Below are 25,097 nucleotides of genomic sequence, written 5' to 3'. Positions count from 1 at the left end.
AGTCAATGTATTATTTGTATTTGGGTTAATAACTCTAGTCTGTTTTCTCCTTCCCCTTTTCTCTTTCTCTTCTTTCTCTCTGTCCTTGCCTCTCACCTATCTCTAAATCTATCAATATTTCGATCTTTATAGATTTTTCCCACAAGTGTCTAATTTTACTGTATTTATGTATGTGTTTTACTCTGCCATTAACATGTAGAAAATATTTTCTCATACTTTTAAGTATTTTCAAAAACATTTTCAATTCACTTGTATAATATGTCATAATTTAATTAATGAATCTGTCATTAGATGATCAAGTTGGTGACAGGTTTTGTGGGTTTTGATTGGGTCGTTTGGCAATCATAAATAATTCTGTAAGATTATCTACAGGCACACAGTGTTCTGTTACTTAGTATCAAATTGTATTATAAACTTATCAGTTAGTGGTACTCTCTATATAAAATCAATTTTAAGCAAATGGAATTCAGTGCAAAATTTAAAATTCATTACTATAACTTTTTTTCTCATTGACGACAGGGACAAAAGCCAGGATGGATAATCAAGTATGGTATTTGAGAATTTCCAAGCTAGCTCTGGCCTTGGCAATTATCCGCTCAAAACCTGCAGACAGAAGCAGCAGAGAATACACAGAGCACCTTGCAAAGGTGGTGTCTGGGCAGGAGTCAAAATGGAGAGAAAAAGTTGAAACCTTAGAAGCTGAAGTTCTACAGTTACGTCAAAAACTTCTTCTGAGCAGGATTTGTTCTGGATCATTTAAGAGTGGTGAGTATGTGAAAATGCCTTTTGGTAATATATCCATCTGTTATATTTCAGCTTCACAATTACTTAGAGATTGTTTAGTTTCCTAAAACTAGACTACTTCTTGCCCTATAAAGTTTTTTCACTTCTAGCCATCTAATGAAAGTTTATTGTCACTTCCTAATGAATGGAGCTACATTAGACAGTGGAATGAACTTAGAGAGTAAAAATAGATATGAAGGCAATAATGTTTTAAGTTTACCGATAAATTAATTTTAAAATCACATTGTTCAACCATATTGTTATATGCATTTTATATTGCTTTCATATTAAATAATTCATCTAGCAATCATATATCAAGTACCAGCTTTGGACAAGGCATGCAGTGGGTGGTGAGGACCAGAAACATAAGAGGAGCTGCTGTCCTTGTCATTAGGTTCCTACTATTCTAGCAGGGAAAACAGACTTATAAATAATTAACCCAGTTGTTATTACTAATGGCGTACAGAGGGAAAAGCTGTCCATTCTGCATGGTTTCTAGAAAGGCATCTTGGGTCAGGCCACTAGTCAGTGAGATGGTCCCAGAGTATGCACCCAGAGGCAGGGGCATGAGCAAAAGCACAGCCGTGGAAGATGCATGTCCTGTTCAGGACACTGCCTACATTATATTTCAGAGTGTCTAGAACACCATAAGGTAGAGATGTGATGGGCAGGAAAGAAGAGATATGAACTGAGACCAGGTTCAGGTGGGCCTTGAATGTCAGCGTAGGGGTTCTTACTACATTTTCTGTCAGTGAGTTGACCATACAATTTATGGTCTCTGTAGGACCTTTTTGGGAGTGAAATGAAGGGACTATTAATAATTATACTAGGGCAGGAGACAGAAACCAGAACTCACTTCAGCAAACTTGAACACGTGATCACCTCATTCATCAAGAGCTGTCTAACTCTTTTGTTGCAGAGGACTGACTCTCATATTGGGATTGGGAAAAATAATTCTGGTGACTATAAAAAACCAAAAAAGTGAAATAGATTATGTTACTCCTCTGGAAAACCCCCTCTGAATTCCAGTTCTGCTTCACATTGGATATAGACTTGTGATCATTGCCCATGACACTGTGGATGATTTTGCCTCTACTCACCTCAACCACTTTGTCTCATACAACTACCTCATTGTAAACTCTGTTCCAGCCACCATGGGCCTCCTTATAGACCTCGAAGGCCCTTCTTGCCTTGGACCTTTGTTATTTTATTCTCTTTGACTTTCTTAGTGACTGGCCTCTTCCAGTCACTAAGAAAGACCTATAGAAAACTATAGGTCTTACTCTAAATGACACCCCCTCAGGGTATACTCCATATACATATCACCCCCACCAGTTATTCTTTAATCCAGAACCCCCTATGGGCTATTTATTCACTTAGTTTCTGCTTAATCTCCTGAACTAGAGCCTAGGTTCACCAAGGAGTGTAGGTCTTTGATTTACTAAGCACTCTCTGCTAAATGAGCCCACCCCAAAGCCACATACACAGAAGGTGCTCAATAAATATTTGTCAAATGGGAGTGGGCCATAGAAGCTATTTGTTCTACAGCAATGATTTGGAGGCAAGCAGACAAGTTTTAAAAGCATTTACTAAAGCCAATGTGAAGAAGGATGAGTTGTGTAAGATCTATGATAGTGAGAACTAAAAGGAGGTCAGAGAGGTTTGAATGATTCCAGAGTACACACTTCAGGCATTTGTGAATGAGTTCAGAGAGTGCTGAAGGGAGATAGAGGCATTTAGAACAGTTGAGGTTTCTAATCTTGGTTACTGAACTGGTTGTGATGCTTTGACTCCAGATAGCAAATGTAGAAATAAGCTTATAGGATAAAAGGTTGAGTCCAGATTTGTCTGAATGTAGTCTAATCCCTAAATACACAGGGATTACCTGGAAGGAAGGTGGAGGTGTGGTCCTAAAATTCAAAGGGGATGAGCAGTCTGGAAATAGAGACACAAACTTAACAGTCACTGACATTTAAGTAATAGTTGAAGTTGTAGTTGCAGATGAGACTATAGGGAGAGTAGAGCTGAGGGGTGGGGGCACTGTGGGTTCCAATGTTCCGATGTTGGCAGAGGAAAAGGGCCATGGAAAAGAATGTGACTGTGAAATTAGTAGTGTGCAGGTGTGGTGCACACACGGCTGCTGTGCGTGATAGAGGACTCAGGGACTTCAGTTTGGGGATTATCAGGAAAAGTTCACTCATCCAATACTCAGATGTTATAAAAATCTCATTATTGTGCAAGTGAAAATAGTGTTCTGTGATTTATAGCCATATTTTTGACTCTCTCTTGAGTCTTTCTAGGTAATGGTACCCAGTGAATGGCAAGCAATCAATTTTCTTAATTGTTTTCTGTAAGGTTATATGATTGAAATAATATACACATATAAACATTTCCAGTAATCCTGAAATGTGAATATCATAAATATCCGTGGTGTCAAAACTGTTGTTTACTGAGAGAGCTCTACTTAAACACCAAGAGTGATATGTATTTCTTGTTTGGGATAAGAGTGTGCCTAACAGGGAGAGCCTAGGTGACAACTTGTTCTTACACTGAACACTGTCACTTACAGCACCTGTGAAAGAACTTTTCAAATATAATATAATTAAAATCAGTTTTACTCGCAGCAGGAATTTCAGGTAAAGCATTTCATCACAGACGTTTGGAAGTAGTCTGTCTTCATCTGCTAGCTTAAACTTGAAAAATGAGGAATAAATGGATAGATTCAGATAAATAGAGTCGCTCTTAAAGAGGAAAGAAAAAACTTAAGGGGGATATTAAATTGACAGGAAAATAAAGGAGGAACACAGCTGTTATTTAAAGATGTATCACTTGAAAGGCTGTCTTGCCTTGCTCTAAGGAAACCCCATACCTGAAAATTAAAACTATGTTATAGATACATTTATATTATTAAATATTTCTTTCTGGAATTATAAAGGTTGTTGCTTCACATATGTAACTATTCTTGAGTGATTGGAGACAGCAGGCTCTAATGAATTTTGAATGGAATACTTTTTGACAGAATGAGAGGCTGGAGAACTTAATTTATACCATCAACTACCCACTGAAGCAACTGAGCAACCCAGAATTAAATAAAGCAGAGCTGAAATGCCAAAGTAAACAAATAACAAAGTGCAATATAATTTTTAAAGTATTTTAGGAAGTCACCTATTTATTGTAACTTATTTTTATAGTTTCTTAAAGAGAAATATACTTCTTTATATTTATTAAGGGGCTAGACCATACAGAGAAGGGGAAGATAGAACTTGCTTAGAATTATGCCACATTTTTATTTTACTTAAATGCTCCTTACTAGTAGAAGGAAGGAAGGGAGGGAGGGAGGTAAGGAGGGATGTCAGCATGCTGACATTAATAGTGAAGTAGTAGGATGAGAAGAACTTGGCCCTTCTTCATGTTGCTGAGCAGTCAAAGCAACTCTAGGTTTACTTTATTATTAAGATTTTTTAAAAAGATAAACAGTAGTTAAAGCCATTGTTATTCATGTATTTTCTTCCTTGTATTCTAATTCATAGATGGGAGAAAGGGTAGGGTCATGAATAAATTAAAGCAACACTAATCCCCACCCCCCAAGAATCTTCTTTATCTATAGGGGAGAAAATGAGAGAGAAAAACTATGTTCTTTAATCTAGAACAGTTTTTTTAAGGATTTCATTTATTCTATTTTTAGAGGGAGGAGAAGGGAAGGAAAAAGATGATGAGAAACAAATGTCAATGTGTGTTACCTCCTGCACGTCCCCTACTGGGGACCTGGCCCAGGTACCCTGACTGGGAATTGAACCTGCAACCCTTTGTTTCACAGGCCTGTGCTCAATCCACTGAGCTATACCAGCCAGGATAGAATACTTTCTTAAAAATGGCGTCATGATGTTGGCAAGGATTTTATCTAAGTAGGTGGGTGAGTAAGACCCAGATCATAGAGTCAGGCCAGAAAAGTGTTAGTGACTGTTCTTCAATGTTGTCTAGGGATTGAAGGGGGCACAATGATAGGAGCAGTGCCTTGTTAGTGGGATAAATGACATAGAACTTCAACAGTCAGATTTAGGATTAAAATTTGTGTGTGTGAAAGAGACAAAGACAGAGAAGGGCAGGCAGGTAAGGGGAAGCTGGAGGTTGCTATTATACTTATGCAGTGAGTTGGCATTCACAGGGGGGAAGTAGATGGATGAAGTGTCAAGTATGTGCTTTCCCCCCTACAATTTTATGTACTTGGTGTGTCTTTATAAATGTTGGATAGGTTACTGGTGGAGTAACTGGATGGACTAAAAAGCAAGTAAAAGAACATCTAATTAAATTAATTCATTGTCTTACTTGTTTATTTCCAAAGTTCATTGAATACAGAAGTACACACATAGAGTGCATGGAGGTGGTGTGCAGAGTGGTACATTTAGTTTAGGGTGAAATTAGCCCTTCTAAGTTGTGAAACAACCGATCCAACCAGGTGGCTTTAGGAGTGTCTTTACCTTTCCAGCTGACAACACTTTTGGTTGTTCACCCTCTCCCTAGTTGTCCCCTTTGGGTGCTTTATTGTCGTCAAGATTGAATTCTCAGTGTTCTGTTGCCTGTTGTACACCCTGCTTCTCAGCTTATGTAAGTCTGGATGTAAGAAAAGGTTCTTAGCTACACTGGTATGGACCCAGGGTCAGAACAGCAGCTGGACTTCCCAGCTGCCCATGTGCACCTCACGAGACTCAATATGGACCTTGTCTTTCTCTCCTGATGGCTACCTTTCTGGTCCAGGCCACTTAGCCTCTGTTTTTTTGTTCTCACCTTGTCCCAGACCATGTACGGAGGAGACATAGCAAATAACTGACTTAACAGTCACATTGGTGGAACTCGGCATTCATATGTTGGAGCATTCACTGTTTTACAGACGCTGAAAGAACACAGAAAATAAATGCCTAAGCATTTTCTTCTTAGTTTTCACATAAGGTCTTCTAATATAAATTGTCAAATATAGTGATGGAAATTTATGTAAAATTGCAGTTGATTTAAACCACACATGCATAATGTACATAAACATCCAAGGAGGTGCCTTTAATTTAATATGGGTTCTAAAAAAAGGCTCCCAAACAAAATTGAAACAGACTCACAGATGCAGGGAATAGGGATGCAGGGATGGTTGCCATGGGGGAGAGGAGTTGGGGGATGGGTGAGAAAGGCGAAGGGATTAAAAGGTAAAAATTGGCAGTTACAAAATAGTCACAGGTTATAAAGCAAAGCATAGGGAATGTAGTCAATAATATTATAGTAACTATGTATGGTGCCAGGTGGGTACTTGAAATACTGGGAGAGGTCACTGTAAGGTATATAATTGTCCGTGAACCTGAAACTCCTACAGAATATTGAATCACAACTGTAATTGAAATTAAATTTTTAAAAGGCTCCAAAATAATTTAAAGTGCATAGATAATTATACATTGGACATGTTTTACTAATTATATAAAAATTCAATTAATCTTTTGAAACTAGATTATTCAAAGTATAAATAAAGTTAAGGTTTAAAAATTCAGAATAAGCTTTAGTATGACAAGGCAGTGATTTGGAAACATAAACATCTTAGTTACTACAACAGAGATGACTCTGGTAGGAATGGTGTCTGAAGCTAGGGAATAAGAAGGGCCAGACTAGTCCTGGAGTAGGTACCGGGAGGGCCTGAAGGAATCCAAGAGCCTTAGAGTCTGGGCTTAAGTGAAAGTAGCCAAGCATCCTGCAGTATGCAGTGTTCCAGATGGAAATTATCAGTCCACCCACCCAAATCCCTTCCCTGGACTGGGCCTTCAGTCCCATTGCATGACAGAGCCATCTGCCTTGTCTAGGCTGGCTTCCAGGAAAGTAGGTATCTTGTATGTCCAGGTAGTCTCCTAAGTAAGTTGACTGTGCTTTCGTATGTCTCTGGGTTCTGTTTCTCTCCATTCTGTTTATTCCTTTTCCCCTCTCTCCCTGCATCCATCCTTACTTTCCTCCCCCCTTCTTAATAAGCAACAATATATATACCATGATAGAGGACTGTGAATATGTCATATTTTCTGGTACAAGTTGTGCAGATGTATGAGATAGCCCCCCCCCCCATTTTTGCAGGGAAAACATCCTTTTGCTTATACTTATGTCAAGTAATTTAAAGGACATCTCGTAAGGAAATTTTTGGATAGGGAATGTGGTATTCTGTATACTAAAAATTGGTAGAAAACCTTAAAGTCTGATTAAACTATACTATTATACTAATCCTTAAGGTGTATATAAAGTAACATACCTAAAAAGAAATATACTGCTATAAATGAATGCTAGCATGTTACACAATAAGACAAAACACATTTACTCATAAATAAAGTTTTTCATCATGAATTTGTAACTGTGAACACACATACTTGCGTTATATTCTGGGCTGCACTGAGGGCTCAACTAGCTAACCTTGATGTAAAATGAACTTGAATGAATTCCTAAAGAGAACATGGCGACAGAGCACACATCTCAGTAACAGGGGTACCAAACCAGCAGTGCTGGGCAGTGTATATGTGGGACCCACATCTGATCTGTGATTTGTGTGGTAGCATTCATTCATTACAAGGAAGGGAATTACACTTTTATACTGCAGGAAAATGGTGGTCTTCGCAGTTGAATCTCCTGTTTTGGAAACATGATTTCTGTGAATTTTAAAAGTTAAATTGCTTGTGAGCATTTCTTAGAGTTAGTGTGGAAATTAAATGCATCAGAGTGAGCCTCCGCTGTGGGATAGGTGTGCTGTGAGGAGCCATGGCGGTGGTGAGCTGCTCTGGGCCAGCTAGTGACTCCTAGCTGGCGATGCCGTTGTGCACAGCATCAGTTTCTCTGGTAAGCATGTGATCGTTTCTCCTGTTTTTGGTCTCTCCCATTTCTTTTAGAGTCAGAGAGAAATATTGCCAATGTGTCTATAATATGTTCCGACTATGTCTATCCAGTATGTGCTTTGAAATAAACAAGAAAAAAGTTGCTACCAGAGAAAGCTAGTTCTCACTCTTTTAAAATCCCAGCTTTAAAAATTACTCATTACTCTTTTACTTATTAAGTCACGTGAAGGACAAAGTCTGAGTTGCCCTGTGCCCTCCCTTGGTGTTTGATTCAGTGAGATCTTACACACAGTAGTTTTTTTAAAGATTTTATTTATTTATCTTTAGAGGAGAAGGGAAGGGGGGAGAGAGAGAGAATATCAATGTATAGGTTGCCTCTCATGTGTCCCCTGCTGGGAACTGGCCTTCAACCCAGGCATGTGCCCTGACTGGGATTCAAACTGCGATTACGTGATTCGCAGGCCCACGCTCAATCCACTGAGCTACACCAGCCAGGGCACACAGTAGTTTTTTAAGAATGTTTCTCAGCTTGATATTTAAATTATAGTCTCTGATTAGGCTTGTAAATATTTGTAGTATAAATAATTTTTATGACCTAGAGTAGGATTTTCTATATAAAATATAATACATACAAACACATTAACACCTCACATCTATTTGATACAATCACTTGGTGGAAAAAAATAACTGATTAAAATTTAAAGAATGTCTTTGATCCTTCTATATACTTTTTATTATAATTGGAGTTTTTAAAAAAATTATCAGTAGAGCAGAACATTGCAGAATATAGACATCTTTATTCCCTTCCATTCTTATTCTAATAACAGATACCTTTTCTGCTGGAATGTAGTATGATTCTTTCTGTAAAATAATATTTTTGATAGAATGACCTATTCTTTGGCCCAGTTCATACAAATTAGACGGCACTTTTCATTTTTTAATACATAATTTTGCTAATAATTATAACTTTAGAAGCCCCGAAGTTGTTTCTACCTGTGTATTTAGTATTTATCCTCAGCTGAGTATTTTTTATCCTGTGAACTACAAGGCACCTCATCATATCTGTAATTTCCAAGCAGGAGTCAATCCAAAGTAGGTCAAGTCTGTGTTGGTAGGCTGCATTGTGTGGCTGAGTGGCTCTCTGATGCCTGATGGGGTGAGAGATGCAGCAGGAGCTGGACCCAGAGAACAGCGTGTCTTGGTCATCTGTACTTTTCTGGTCCCTGAAACTTCCCTTTAAAGAAGAGTGCCTTCCCTCTGCACAGGCGTCTGTGGTGGTGAACACAATGATGACAGACTTAACTGTTCACTCGCCTTCTTAACAGCAGATGCTGTGAAGTGTGAATCTAGGCCTTTTGTACCTGTATGAAAAAGAGAAGTATTAAACAGATTTACAATGTAAAATTGTTAGATGTATTTTTATTTTTAAATGACTTTCTGAAAGGCATCACCTCTGTAGTGTTGGTAGATGTAAGGCTAGAGTTCCAGACTGTGGCCCTGAACTCTGCCTGTGCATTAGAATTACCTGGGAGCTGTTAAAAATCCTAATGCCTGAGTTGCACCCCAAACCAATTCTGTCAGAAGAATCTCAGGAGGATGGGCCAAGGCATCAGTATTTTTTTACAGTCACTAGGTAATTTTAAAGTACAATTAGGATTGAGAAACATTGGTTTAAGGTAGACTTTTATTTCCTGTGTCCAACTCAAATGCCCTTACTAGCAGTTTTCATTATTAATCCTGCCTAGTTTTCATCTTTTATTTTATTGGATTTATTGGAGTATTTGGTGTGCTGTAGTTATTTATTAGAAAGAATAGAACACACTGATATTGGCCCTTTCGTTGGGTACATCTGACTGTAGATTTGGTCTACACTAAATCACTTGAATTGTGAGACTTGGGACCACGGATGGTGCAGGTGAGAGGGGAGGGAGGCTGTGTGGCATCTGCAGGGAGGGCTGCTCACGTGCCTGTGCAGTGGGTGTGCTGGCGGCACGGCGGGGCGGGGGCTGGGCCTTTGGTGGGGCTCCCAAGCTCTTTTGTGTGAGTAGTGAACAACTGTAAAATGAAACTGGCATTTTATCAACCTCCTTTTTTATTCTGTAAGGATAAATAATAGTGGTAGGCAGCTTCTTCAGCCTCCAAAAGCAAGGCATTCTCATTTTTAAAATGCAGAAATATTTGCGTTTCTGCTCTTCCTTCAGTTTTATTTGTTTACTATAGTACAGAATTTATTGAACAATTTGTGGAATGCCTTTTAAATCATCTTTTTATATTATTGCTATACTGTTCATGGTCTTTGAGTTATTCAGCAGCCTATGATGAGTGTACATGTTTCTTTAGAAAAGAGCAAATATCATTCTTTCATTTATGTATTGCAGGTGATTTCCATATTAGCTGGCTATGGAATCTTATTGGCAATAATTTGGGATATTATTTAAAAATTCTGTATCATTTGATGCAGAGACATTTTCTGTTGCATAGTTCATAAGTAGATATTTAATTAAGAGGGTACTTAACATATATACATGCACATACACTAACAGTACTTTAGTTAAAATTAAACTAAAACCACTGTGGCAGCATGATTTTAATTCATGGATTCTGATTTTAATTCTGTTAACAACTTTATCAATAATTCGCAGCTATTAAAATTTCTTAGTATATTAGCTTTTAGACAGTTCTGTAGTAAATGCTTTTCCCCCATAACTAAAATTGCCTATATTTACTGGAAAGTGGCAGATACTCAGATTTCATGGTGTGAATATTATGAATCTGTATGTTTACCAAAATGCATCTTGCACATAAATAGAGGTGATGTGATTGTGACATCCATTCTGATAACATGTTTGAGTAAGGAAAGGGACAACACTTGGAGCACCATGCTCAGTGTAAAACATTTGTACACACTGATGGATGATCATTGTCAAGGTCTAGAGCCCAGTAGATGTTCAATGATTAATTTAGGAATAAACATGCATAAATATATGAAGAAAGACCCAAGAAAGGAAGAAGAGGTGTTATTAATTGGAGGAAATATTGCTGAGGACATATTCCAACATAGAGTGCTTATTGGAAAGAGCAAGGATTTTGGAGTTAGATGGTTGTGGGTTGAACCTCAGATCTACCAATATTTGCTAAGTTATTTAGATAAGTCACTTACCTCCCATGGAAATCACTTTTCTCTGTAAAATGAGGATGGAGAGGAAGAGGATAATACTAGGCCATGGTGAAGTTTAATGGGGCATAGCACCCAACTCCCTGACACATAGACAAAAAAATGCCAGTTTCCTTCCTCCTTGGTCTTGATACGCTGATGGGAATTGTCATTGATTCCTTAATATCAGAAGAACCTAGTTTACTTTTTTGTCTGTTTGTTTGTTTGTTTTTACTGAGAATTTTGTTGTTTAGTTGTATCTTGTGAAGATCTGGATGTAGCTGTTTGAGTAGATTATACAAGTGGGAAGGGAAAGAACAAAGCTTTAAGGGTGTGTTTTTTTTCCAGTAGTAGAACTGAATGATTGGCCATTGCCACATTCTCACTTCTGGTCCAATAGCAGAAGGTCCTCTGTGTGTTGCAGGCCTGGCCATCTGAGTAACAATTCATCTGTTATACTGTTTAATTATTTTGGGAGTTACATTAATAGAACTTGATTTTCATTCTCTCCTCTTCTGTATTGTTATAAGAAGTTATAATCTGAGTTCTATCTCTGGCTTCGATTTCTCAATTATATAATTTACAGTGTTCTTTTCCTTCTATAAAAGCCCTATGATTTCATCTCTCTTCTATATCATTTCTCCTGTTTCAGGAATCCCCTGTAGATCACATGCTGCCCTTTTTGCCTCTGAAGTTTTTTTCTCACAGTTAAGATCACGCTTTAAACAGCGGATAGCTTTCTCTTGTTTAGGGACAGGTTACATTCAAGCCACTCCCCATTGCAAACTGGGACTTTTCTTTTCAGACCTGTATCCTCACTCTCTACACACCTCTGCATCCCCAGGGTTCCAGCTGCACCTTCTGTGAGCCATTGCCGGTGTCCCTTGCCGCTCCTTCATGCTCTTTCCTGATATGAAAGGCCTCTAATGAAAGCTTTATGGTCCCGACACTCATACTACATGGTATCTTTCTCACTTTCCCCAGTTTGAACTAATTCCTTTGTACTCTCAGAGCATGTCACCTGCCCTATGTTTGACATGCCTTTTGACCTATAAAAGTGTTAGTTATTGGCTTGTCTTATCCTTAGTTCTTTGATGGTATGAGGCCATATCTTATCATTTAAGTCCTTTTAGCCATTATTCTAGTACCTTTACAAATGGCAGCATTGTGTATAGTATAAATCTATAAAATCATCTATTCTCACAAAGCAGAATATATTTTGTTTGGCCTATTTTCTCTCTTAAAAATGTGTGTGAATTTCACTTTTTTTAATGGTAAAAGATTATGCTGCTCTTTTGGTCAAGTTTAAATTTCCTAGACCACTGATTTTTACAGTGACTGATGGATGAATCACCCATACTACTGAAGCAATGCTGTGCTGCTTTATACTTTGGCCCTGAATTTATGGAAATGACAACCCCTGAGAAAGGACTTTATTTTCAGGAATATAATAATAGTAAAATCAGTGGTAATGAGTTCTGCTTTGTTAGCAATAAGATGTTTGCAGAAAACTGACTTTGAGTTCTCCTTTTTACTACTCACAAGAATATGTGTATATTTAAATCATAATTCACATGTAATAATTGATTATTGAGCTGTCTCTGGCTACACTTCTTCTTTAGAATGAAAGATATTTTTACTTTGTCTCCCATGCTAGAGAACAGACTCTACAGAATTAAGTATATGACTTTTGGCCATAGGTATATTTTAGAGTTGCCACTGAGGCTTTATTGGCAGATAGGCTATAATTTAAAAAAAAAGAATGTTAGCTATGGAAATGCGTATGTCTCCAGGCTGTGACATGTGAATCATTCTTGGTTTTCATAGCAAGCCTATAATTAGTTCATATACTTTTGGAATCTGATGAGCTATTATGTCATTCTTCAAATGTTGTATTCCAGGGTGAAATGAAAGGCATCTAGTTCCTAGATTCAAAATTGGCCAATTACAAAGATAGCACCTTCCTGCTGTGTCCTCATGTGGAAGGGTGAGAGTTCTCGGGGCCTCTGGGGTGATGCCCTGACTCCATTCCAGAGATTCCACCCTCATCCCCTAATCACCTCCCAAAGGCCTTACCTCTTAATATCATCACCTTGGGGGTTAGGATTTTAACATATGAATTTTAGGGGGACATAAACATTCAGACTGCAGCAGTTGGCAAAATGAAGACAGAAGAAAGTGATAATTAGGATTTTTGCCTAGTCACATAAACCAGGTGAAGAGAATATTTAGTGAATGAGGAAATGCATGAGATGAGAGGTCAAGCAATGTGGAAACTAGGAACTGTCTATTAAATCCAGTGACCAGAAGTTCATTCATTCATTGCCAACTTTGCCAAGAGCAGCAGAATATGTATAGATGACCTGTACACATGTAATAGGCAATAAATGTCATGACTATCAATGGAAAGGTAACTGTGGGTATGTTTAGGAAGCATTCAAGGGAAGAGATAGCATGTGAGAGAGCTTTGAACAACACACTGAACTTCAGTGAGCAGGAGTGCGCTCAACCCACCAAGGGAAGTGTACCCTGAGGTTTGATCCAGGAAATAGGATTGCTTTTATGAAGTTTGTACTTTATTGCAAAAATGAGAAGACATTAAAAGGTATGGACTAAGACTGCTGTTAACCCAGCGACAATGCATTGCATGTAAGAGAGGGGAAGACGCTGAAGGCAGAAAAGCCCTGTAGGAGGAGATGGTAGTCTTCCAAGCAAGAAATGAAAAGATCATGGACTAGGATCCTAGCGGGGGAATGAAAAGGTTCCAAAGGTGCATTTTGAAACAAACAGAAGAATGTAGCTTATTGAATAACTGACTAGCTTTAGGGAGTTCAAAATATTGAAAATTGACAGTTTGAGGAAATATTTTTTTTATTTAGCAGTGATAACAGTGATGCATTTCTATGCCATTTATTGGTTTTGTTGATTATGAGATCAAAGTATTTTGCATTTTAGAAGGAAAAGGGAACTTATATTTAACAAACCAATATTATACAAAAATATTGTATAAGTCTGTTTCGGTAACTACAAAGTCCATCGCCAGGCTTCTCTTGGAGTGACATCTCCATGTGAAAAGGAGCAGTGGTTTCTGAGCCCAGCAGGGTCAGTGAGGGTTCTGGGCAGAGTGCCTTCACCTAAGTCAGCAGAATTTATGAGGACTCTCGGCACTGTGGGGAGGTTATAGGTAAACTCATCAAGGCTCAGAAAGGCACTAGAAAAATGACTACTGTGTCTTATGTCTCATATTATAATACTTGCAAGACACATTGTTTTAGTCATGGGGACTGAGATTAGAAGGGGATTTATGAATGTTTGTGTATCTCAGGACTACATGATTATTTCCTTGTAGAAGTCTAAGATCAGTATTTGAAGATACATGTTTAGCAGTTACCTGGGGATAGAATGAACTGTTACTAATTCTGAAATTAATAAGAAGGAGGCATTGGAAGATAGTAATGCCCATCATGAGCATAAATAAAACCATACTTTAAGTGATACTAAAAAGTTAACTCTGCCTGAGTTTTGTGGGGGGTTTCTGTGTTGCGTAGAAAGCAGTTTCCTTATTTGTGATTATCAGTAAGGTTTTGGGAAAAAATTGATTCTAGTCTTGCACAGTAATTTTTTTACTTATTTTCCTTCATCCAAGTATATGCTTATTGACTTGAGGGGGGCATGGAGAGGAGAGAAACATTGATGTCAGAAACATCAGTTGGTTGGCTCCCATATGCGCCCTGGCTGGGGATCAAACTTTCAACCTAGGTATGTGCCTTGACCAGGTATCAAACCCAACCTGTTTTTAGTATTTGGGTGACATTCCAGACAACTGAGCCACTCATCCAGGGCAATTTGGGGGTAATTTTTAAACGAAGCCTAGATTCCATGGCCTGATGTCAGATTTAAATAAGTAATAAATAGGTAGATAAAATCTTGAAACCAGAACTCATAAGCCTTCTATAAGACAGGCTTTAAAAAATGTTCTAGTCAGGGGAAGTCCTTATTCCTAGAAATGCAGTTGATCTTGGGACAGTCCTGTAGTAGTGTTCTGATTTAGATCTCTGTATTTTTATCTGAACATATGTGTATCAGTTAGAACAAATGTGCACCTGGCTCTATATCAGGGAGTTCAATAGCCACATTGCAGATCAAGACTGCAATTGTAGATTTACAACTTGCAAGGTACCTAATGAGATGGATGTAAATTAGAGAGTGGAATTGAAAGGTGAAAAAATTAGAAGGCGAATTAAAATGAGAGACTTCTTGTTCTTCTTGTTCAGGGGTGATATTGTAAACATAAAGTTTAGGCAGAGGATTACCTGTATCTGAAAATTAATTTAAAAATTTCACATACCTTTTTTAAAGATCTTGTAAAATAGCCCAGATAATCAGTAAGTACTTAAATATATGGTATTTGCTCAGTACTGTTCTTGACTTTCAAGGTTGAAAAAGAAGAAAAAGCCTACTTGCTGCTTGTGGTCTGGTTAGAGAGGCAAGGTCTCCTGAGGTAGATGCATGCAAAGATGCTACATATGTTCTAGAGGCTTTGGTTCTGGCTATATTTATTTATGGACAGTTGATTCATGTCTTCAACAAAAACAGTAATCTCTGGAGGTCCAATTGTCGAAGGTAGAAGAAATAGAATTTATATTCCAATGGAGGAGACAGGTAATAATACATAAATCAGTAAGCAAGAAAAAATTTGAGAGCATTAAGAGCTGTGAAGAAAATGAGTGAGGTGGAAGTTATGGAGTGCCTGGGTGTGGGGCACGGCTGCTAATTTAGACAGGGTGGTCAGGGGGCCCTCGGTGGGAAGGAGTTGGCCTGGACCCTTGCAGGGGCAGAGCCATCCGAGTGGCCCTGAAGCAGGAGCTGACCAGTGACTACCCAGCAGAACAAGTGAGGAATAGAGGACAGGAGATGAGGCCAGAGGGAGGACAAGAGCTGGATTATGTAAGGTTTTCTCAGTGGGACCCCTTTGGTGAGCGTTAAGCAGGAGTTTTAAACTTCTTGCTCCAGCTGCTGGGTGGAGACTGCAAGTGGGAGCAGTGGCAGGACCGCTGGGTAGGCATCCCAGGCTGTGGTTGGCAAGAGAAGTGTTCTGGCCAAGGACAAGGCAGGAAGGAGGCAGCTAGAGTATGTAAAGCCCTAGTTCTGCAGAACAGAAAGTAAACTGGCAAAGGTGAACTCTGAAAAGGGAGAGGGAATCCAGCTGAACTTGGAAATATGAAACGTGAATTAAACATGAATGCATAGAGAGGAAACAGAAAGACATTTCTGGGAGGTTTGAAGGTGAAAGTAGAGATGGCAGGGATGGGACACAGCCCACTTCCCTGCTACCCAATGAAAGCAGAATAGACATAAATTAATCTAAGGTAGTGGTTCTCACACTGCAGTCACCTGGAAAGCTTTAACAAATATTGATGTTTGCACACCCCTGCCCGAGATTCTGATGTACTTAGCATGGGCTGTGGTCTGTTACTGAAGTTTTAAAAAGTTCCCAAAGTCACTGTAATGTGGAAGAAAGATTGAAAACCACCAGTATAAGATCTTTTCATATAAGTTCTTATAAACTAGGAGATACTGAGCCCAGAAAGAAACAAGTGGTGTGGTAGTAAAGAGAAGCATTTTTTTAGACTTGCTCAATTATGAGACTCTCCTATTTTTTTTTTTTTTTTTTAGAATACAAGTTCCTGGAGTCCTCCCCAGGAAACACTGCTTACCCATGCCTAGGAATCCTTAATTTTATTTTGTTCCACACCTATGGTGATGTGTAGGTGGGGGAAATACTGCACTGGATGAAAGACCTCAGTGCTTCTGACTTTTGATAAGGAAATTCAGAAGACATATTGGTGGGAACAAATGTCAACCTCAGTTGTCTTAATGGGGGAGGTTTGGGGGACCAAGGCAGCTTAGAACAGCAGCATAGATGTGGGCAGTTGGAACCCTGGAGTTAAAAGGTGAAATCAAAGTAGAGGATTGATCAAGGAGAGGATGGAGATCTGTGGGGTCTCAGCAGGAAAGTAACTGGGGCTGGACTGTAGGAAGCTGAGTGGTTTGGCATTCACGGTATTAGCAGGCCAGTGTATGTGGTGTATTGCCGATTTCGGGAACTGCCAGTTCCACGTAGTGTTCATAACATCCCTGCACTGATGTATGGCAGTTATGGAGGGGGATGCATTGGTTTGCTTGGCAGAGCGTTGCGTTTTTAAGGGTTTGGTGTTATTCTGTAGAGGGCTATGATTTTGACATCAGGGTGTGATAGTCCACTGTCTCTGATACCATTTTTGAGGAAATGAAATTAGGACTATGCGTCTTACCTACAATGCACATCTTCGCCCCCTAAATGACAGAATCCAAAGAATGAGTGCTTCTTCTTGTCAGCTCCTAATTTTTCTTAATAATTCTTCCTTTAGAGAAGTTCTTTAGTTCAATATATTCACCCCCTTTTTAGTCAGCAGCTATTAGCTACAGATGGTGTGCAGAATACAAAGAAAGAGAAGATGTAAGCCCTGCCCCTAGGATCACACAGTCACTACTTAGAACCATTGAGTCCCAAGGGTCCAGAGAGAGAAGCTGATGTTCAGAGGAGAAAGAGGGTGATTGTTTTGCTTTAGAGAACAGGATTTTTGACAGTTTTTTGGGGAGGAAGTTGCTGACCTTGAAGGATGGGTAGGATTTAGAAGGCTGTGGATACTAGGATATTTCAGGCAAGAGGGAACAGTGCGAAGTACAGGCAAAGGAGTCTACTGGCAAGTGGCTTAACTCGACTGTGGCATATAGAGCATGAGGTAATGTTCTGGAAAATAAGATGAAAAACTAGGTTGAAGCTTATTAAGAAGAGGTTTGACAGCCAGTGGAAAACGTGCTTTATTCTGTAGGCAGCAAGGAACCTTTGGAGATTTTCCAGCAGAAAAACAGAAGGGAAATGAACATCTAATGGGTGCGTGCTAGGCATGGGCCAGGATCACACAGTCACTACTTAGAACCATTGAGCAATTTCTGTGAAATTGCAATTTCTTTAAGTGACCTGTGAATAGGTTATTTAGGCAGAGTTAATCATTCAGAATTGTTTGGAGAAGGCAGGAGACTGCAGTTAAGAACACCATTGTCATAGCCCAGGTCTCACATGTAATCATTTTGGGACGGAGTAAAAGAGGTACTGTAAAGTGATTTTTATTTATTGAGTAAATATTTATTAGGCTCTTGCTCAGTATTCAAGGCTGTCCAGGACTGTCATGGAGTGAACATTCTTGTGCATGAGACAGATTGAAAAGATGAGTCAGTGAAAAGTAAAGTTCAGAGAATTAAAACAGGATGTGCCAAGATTATTCTGGTGGCTTCTTTAGATAGGGCAGTCAGGGTTGGCCTCTCTGAAGAAGTGACATTTAAACAGACACTTGAATGATAATAAGGAAGAAGCCTTGAGAAAGTCAGAGTTGGGGTGTGAAGAGCATCTGAGGCAGAGGGAAAATTTAATACAAAGGCCCCCAAAGTGAGAATAAATTTAGTAGGTGCAAGGAACAGAAGAGTGAGGCAGGATTAATATTGTTTGTCAGTGAGATCTATGTGGGGGTCAACAAAGAAATCAGAGTTGATGCTTAGATTTCAGATGTTCCAGATGAAGGGCAGTAGTACTGTTATTTGAAAATTGGACCATGTTTAAGTTGAAGGACGTGATTCTTTTGGACACATGAGGTTTAAAGTGCTGGGATCAAGTCGTGCTGAGATACCTAGGGACTTGAGCTTGAGGAAGAAGGCAGAATTAGAGTTAAAAATTTGAGAGTCATCTGCTTAAAGGAATTCTTTGAGCCTGCAGGACAGGTGGGGACATCCAGGAAACTGGAACAGGAGAAGAGAGTCAAAAGCACAATGATGAGGAAGGTTTAAATTGGCAACCTACTTGGATGGCTTGGGGGAGAGAGATAGGGATGGCTAGAAAAGTTTAGAGTTTGAGCACCTGAAGGCGGGAGGAATCATATGGTCATATAGTCCTGAACCGTGCTGACAAATACAAATACAAAAACAAATACACTGTTTTGTTTAGAAACCTCGTGCAGTGAAGGTAATTCAGCTAAGACATATTATTCCATTAGTTTATAATTTCATACATTTGACATTGCTGTATCACTTGGTGTATTCAAAGTTTAAATTGTGATGCAGGTTTCTAGAGTGGTATTAAGCAAATCTTTAAAAATTTTTGTCAGCAGTTGTCAAATATGCTTTGCAACAGGCTAAAATATATCATATCCTTCAGAAGACAGACAGTTGCTTTAAAGTGAAACACTCTTCAGATGAATTGTGTAGTACTTTAAAATTGCATTTCCCGTTTGGCCACCAGGTGGCATAAACATTACTTTTATATTGTTCTGCTTATCAGTGCATGTAATTATCTTTAATGCTAGGAAATCATAGTTGGTAGTGGCAAATTATATATTTATATATGCCTGTGATGACAGATGACATTTCAGTGAATAGAAGATATGCTATTTGATTTCGTGTGTGTGTGTGTGTGTGTGTGTGTGTGTATAATCTCAAATATTTAGACCACCAACCACATAGAACCTGGCATCAGGCAGAAGAAGTACCCAGAGTAGTAACTCTGTGTCTGCCCTTAAGAATTTCTCCATTCCAGTGGGGAGTTACTAATACATTCAAAACAGGTTAGTGGATGCATTTATAGAAGTATGTGTAAGGTACAAGATAACCCAGACAGAGTGTGATTTCTCCTGCTCTGGGCTGAACAGGGAAGGTTTCACAGAATTTGAAGCAGGGTTTGAAGAATCAGTCTGTTCCTGGGCTATAGTATGTGAACACACCAGACAGTAGAAACAGCGTATGCAAATGCATAGCTGTGTGAATAAGTATGGTGTGTTTTGGCAAACGGTAAGAACTTAATATTATTTTTATAGAAATAAGAGTGAAGATGGAGGCACTAGAAAAGTAGACGGGGGGCGGGGGCGGACACACTGAGAGGCTTTGTAGGCTAAGCGGAGGATCTTGGAGGACTTTTGTCTTTTAGTCAAGGGAAGATTTTGGAAGGTTTTAGGGATGGCAGTCCTGTCATTAAACTATCATTTTAGCAGGGTGACTCTCAGGCCAGTTCAGAATGAGACCCAGAAGACGACAGTTAGGCATTGCAGTAATCAGAGCAAGAGATGGTGAAGGCGTGAACTAAAGTGGTGGAAGGAACTAGAGAAAAACAGATTCAGATATGTGTAGGGATGGTTGATTTTATGTATCAACTTGTCTGGACCATCTGTTGCCCAGATATTTGGTCAAAAATTATTTTCGATGTGTCTGTAAAGGTATTTTTGGGTAAGATTAAGTTTGAATAGACCAAGTAAAGCAGATTGCTTTCCCTAATGGGGATGGGCCTCATGCAAACAGTTGAACTCCTGAACAGAACAAAAGGCTGAGCGAGAGTAAATTCCTTCTTTCTGACTGCTCCGGAGCTGGGACATCAGTCTCTTCCTGCCTTGAGAGCTTGGCCCTGCTAGCTTTCAGACTGGAACTTACATTCTCAGAGTCCTGGTTCTCAGGCTTTATAGTTGGTCAGGAACTATACTGCTGGCTCTGCTAGGTCTCCAACTTGCTGACTATAGATCTTGGGACATCTCAGTTTTCATAATTGTATGAGGCAATTTCTTATAATAAATACCTCTGTGTGTGTGTGTGTATTCTGCTTCTCTGGAGAGTCCTGACCAACACCTGTGTCAGAGGTAGAATCAGCATACTATGGTATTTCACTGAATGTGCATGATAGAGAAAGTCAAGGATGATTCCTCACCCCAGGCCTGATGGCTGGAGAAATAGTCCTGCTACCAGCTGAGATAGACAACATGTAGGACAAGCATGAATTGTCTGTTTGTGTGTGCAATGCATGAAGATTTGTTTAGTTTTTTAAGCATAGCATGAAGTTTGTGGGACTTTTAGGATATACAGAAAAGGATGCTTTTTGGATAATTGTTTCTGTAGGTTTAGTTTTATAAGTTAGTAGGGACTGCAGAAATGGGCGGCAAAAGGCAGCAAGAATTGATGTGGCTGTGAATATTTGGGTGGGGAGCAGCAGGAAATAAATTTGCGGTAGATTCAGGGATGGGCATTTTTAGGGAAGGTGTGTGGGAGGAGAGCACTGGATCTACAATATTTGGTTGGGTATACTAGAGATTCGCTCTGAAATGGAAGTAACTGAAAGAAAATGAAAGTGTTAAAGGCTCAGTAAAGTAGAACTGAATGTCTATGGAATCCAATGTATAAGAGGCTATAGGATATTTTAGAATCTGTAATTTTATAATTTATTTTATGTATTTTATATGTAATTTCACACCTTAGCATAATTTATATTCTCCGTGTCTATAACTATTTAATGGCAATAGGTATACGGGGTAGGGCAAAAGGAGGCTTTGCATGCAGGGGTGTCCAGCCTTTTGGTATCTCTGGGCCACAGTGGAAGAAGAGTTGTCTTGGGCCATCATTTAAATACATTGCAACATGTAATCGCACACTCAAAAAAATCTCATAATGTTTTAAGTAAATTTACGATTTTGTGTTGGGCTTCATTTGGCCTATGGGCTATGGTTTGGACAGCCCTGGCAATTTGAGTATTTACTATGTGCTAGATTGTGCTGGATTGGTGGTGGTGGTGGGGGGTGTTGTTCATCTCTTTCAAATCTAATGAAAAATGTATTAGGTAATACCCAGCAACTTGGAAAGAAGTTACCATCTTCAGTCCTTTCAGCCCACTAAGAAGTTAAAAGAAGCAGCAGCATTTGACTTCTGCTTCATGTTAGTCCCTCCTGGAAAAAAACAAATTGCAGAATGTCGCAGTAGCATGGCTCTGATTTCTCTCTGGGGTGATGCTTTGAGATTTAGGCTTAGAAAAGTCATCTAAGCAAATGAGTAGAAGAATCCGAACGTAGTTTCTAAGGCTCATTTAAAGAGATAGGGGTATGTTACTGTCTTTTTCCATGCTATATATTACTCAAATAAGCTTGGATATTTAAAAATGATGTTTGCATGAATAAGTATATTATTAATGCCTATTGTCAGAGATTATAACCTGTCAATATTTTATATCACTGAAAATGTTTAATTTTCTCTAGAAAGCTTTTTACTCCTATTTCTCTTTCCCATCATATAAAGATATATACAATAGTGATACCTGACCACTGTTGTTTACTTTATTAGGCTGTGAGTGCTTTCTGTTATGGAAGTGTTGGCTTCCAATGTAAATGCTATTTGCCATCTTCAAAGTTTGTATCACTGAGAACAAATAGGAGAGGAAATAAATTGGTTATTGGTTAAAAGAGGTAGTTGATACTGTAAAAAGCATATTGTTGGCTATTTGTTAGCAAATATTCTGAAACATTTTAAATGATTTTCAATAGCCATATTCTTTCTGTCTTAAGTTATCTTTCTTACCTATTTATAAAATTGTTATGATTTGGTATATGTTGCAAAGGAGTTATGCTAAGTCATAATGAATATTTACAATGAAGAAGATAGGTCACAGCCAGGCTGCAAGTTGTAGCACTAGGCATTTCTCCCAATAAAGTATCGTCTACAGATAATACTGCTATTTAGTGAGATGACCACAGAAATTACAAGAGACAGGTCTGCTGCCATTCAGGAGCTCATGAGCAAGTGGACAACATAGAAATAGATGAATACTGTAATGGAAATGTACAGAAGCTGGTGTGGTAACACACAGGCTTCTTTTCTGTGGTTAGAACATGACTGGACTTGGAACTGAAGAATTGGTTTCGCTTGCTCACTGCATGCCTTTTGTCAGGCCTCTTAAATCAAGTTGAGTCTGCATTTCGTTACTGGTAATAACATATCTTCCAGCATTGTTGGGAACAACAATTGAATTATGTGATGAAACTACTTTGTAAAGTAAAATATGAACCTAAGATTCTTCTATTCAATTGATAGAGTGACTTGAATACTGTTAGTCATATTGTATAAAATCTCAGTGTGGAGTTTATGCTTTCCTTTAGGAAACAGAGAGGAGATTCCTTTCTGTGTGGTTTTATACTATGACATCTCCAACGTAGTGTCCTCATCAGTCTTCCTCAGGGTCCAGAAACAGGGCAACCAGGGACGGTGGTGGCTGGTTTTGTGCATTCCTCTCCCCAGAGCATGTGAATGGTTCCCTTCAGATCTGTCCCCGTCAGCACATGGACAGATGAGACTGTGTGGCTGCCGCTTGCCAAAAGGCACACCAGTGAGGAATGAAATGCAGAAACTGGAAGCTTTTTGCTTCTCAATTTAATAGTTGGTAGAATTTATTTTTATGAGCCTTCCTTAAAATCATCAACTGTGAAATTCAGCTTACATTGATGAAAAATTGAGTAGGTTAATGAAATATTTAAACTTGTGTTCACTTTCTTAGTGGAGCAACATTTTGAATTAAGCAAAAAAAAGAAAGAAAACGCATGAACATGGACAACAGTGTGGTGGTTGCAGGGGGAGGGGCTGGGTGAAGGTGGAAGGGGTCCAGGGAGCATGAATGGTGATAGAAAAAGATAAAGCAAATAAATAGAGAAATAAAATAAAAGTATAGAAAATGTAATCTACTTGCATAATTACCATAGTAACCCCCTTCCTCTACTTTTGTGAAGAGTGAAATGGATATGCTAAGAAGTCATTTCAGGTGTTTGTACTTGCTTATATGAAAAAAAGAAACTACCTGTTGGCTTAAAACAGCCAGGCTGTCTGCCTGTTTTAGCACAGAAATAGCTGCATGCAATTGAGCACTTTGCTGATATTTCACTGCTCTGGGTATCACATTTTTTAACTTAACTGCATTACTTCCAAACATGAAGTACAGATAGTGTCGTGATAATTAGCAAGCACACATTTGCATATCTGCAGTGATTATAGTAGGCACTTGTTAAGTGAATGAATTCCAAATTAAAGCTCAGTTCTCTGATTTTGTCTCATCAGTTTTTAATTTTGCTGACGGACAAAACAGCAACAAATTAGATAGATTTTCAAATATACGGCAGTGAGCGTAGAAAATGTTACTTCCATCATGATTTTTATGCCCTGTTCAGTTGGTGTTCCCCGTCTCTAGCTTTAAAAAATGTGTGTGTATATAACTTTTTAGGTGAAATATCCTATAACTTCCTCTATGGCAGTGGCATTTTTTTTCTATCTCTATACATTCTCATCATCTCTCAGCTTTCGAGGAAAAAAAAGTACTTCCACGGCACTAAGCACAACCCATCCACTGGGGTCCTTGACTCAGCCTCCTGCTTTCTGTATGGCCATGTCCACCTCGCACTTTTATTTTTTCCTCATTTTTCCAGCACTTGCTTCTCTATTGTTTTTTCTCTTCTGAGTCTATAATTGCTCATGTTTCTCCTAATTTGTCATGCCCCGTTGCCGACAGTTACTCTTCAGTTGTACTCTCCTGATCCATGTCCTCAGAAGTCTTATAGTTCTTCCCTTACTTTCTGCCCATTATCCTTCAGTCCACTGGGATCTGACCTCTGTCTACCACCCTGACCAACCAAAGCTGCTATGGGTCAGTCACTGGTGATTTTCTAATCAGTAATTCCAACATATTTTTCCAGCTCTTTATGTTCTTGGACTTCTTCTCTATTGCATATAATTCTCCTCAAAACTGCTTCCTTAACGTCCATGACACCATCATTTTTATTCTTCTTGTACCTCTTTAATTGTTCATTCTGTCTCCTTGATGATTATTTTTTCTCTACTCATCCCTCAAATACTGATATTCCTCAGCACACCTCTTTGATCCCTTGTTCTGGTCACTGCTTGTCCTCTTCCCAAGTGTGTTCACAACCATTTTTATTACTTCAGATATTACCTACACACTGATAACTCTGAACATGTATTTTAAGTATAGAACCTTTGTCCACCCTTAGGCTCATGTGGCCAATTTCCAGATGAATATCTTTGCCTGGATTTCTAACAGTTGCTTCACGGTTTACATGACCAAACCTGAACTTCTCATAGTTTTTTCTAAGTCAGTTATTTTGTCCATATTTTTACCATTTCAGTTGGTAACACCCAGTCACTTAAGTTAGAACCATGGCATTTGTCCCTCTTTTTACTTCACTGCCTACATCTAGTCAGTCATCTGGCTTCCAGATTACATTTTGATGTTTTATATTTATTTCCCTGGTCAATCCCCACATTTCCTTTCCACCACCACCACTTGGTTCATTTCTCTCATCACCTGATACCAGGACTAAGTGCCTTCTAACTGATCTTTCAGTGTCTTACTCTGAACACTTTCAGTGTTCTCCTCCAGTCTGCTCTTCAGATAGCCAATAGAGGGATCTGTGAGA

The 25,097-nt window shown here is 38.8% G+C and overlaps 1 protein-coding gene across 1 annotated transcript in view; it reads left to right on the top strand.

Annotated features, from left to right (window-relative positions):
• The first annotated feature begins 524 nt into the window (after positions 1-524).
• The window catches only part of MEI4 (meiotic double-stranded break formation protein 4), a 135,172-nt gene continuing 110,599 nt past the window's right edge, over positions 525-25,097 (top strand). Inside the window, exon 1 of the mRNA XM_037039451.1 lies at positions 525-765. Within this exon, the coding sequence (XP_036895346.1) occupies positions 534-765 (232 nt within the window). The 5' untranslated portion in view covers positions 525-533. The remainder of the gene's footprint in view (positions 766-25,097) is intronic.

Source organism: Sturnira hondurensis, unplaced genomic scaffold, assembly GCF_014824575.4.
Source record: "Sturnira hondurensis isolate 20B ecotype Veracruz unplaced genomic scaffold, ASM1482457v3 Scaffold0025370, whole genome shotgun sequence".
Taxonomy (NCBI): Eukaryota; Metazoa; Chordata; class Mammalia; order Chiroptera; family Phyllostomidae; genus Sturnira; species Sturnira hondurensis.
The sequence above is the reverse complement of the archived record's forward strand: the minus strand, read 5'-3'. Positions and strand labels throughout refer to the sequence as shown.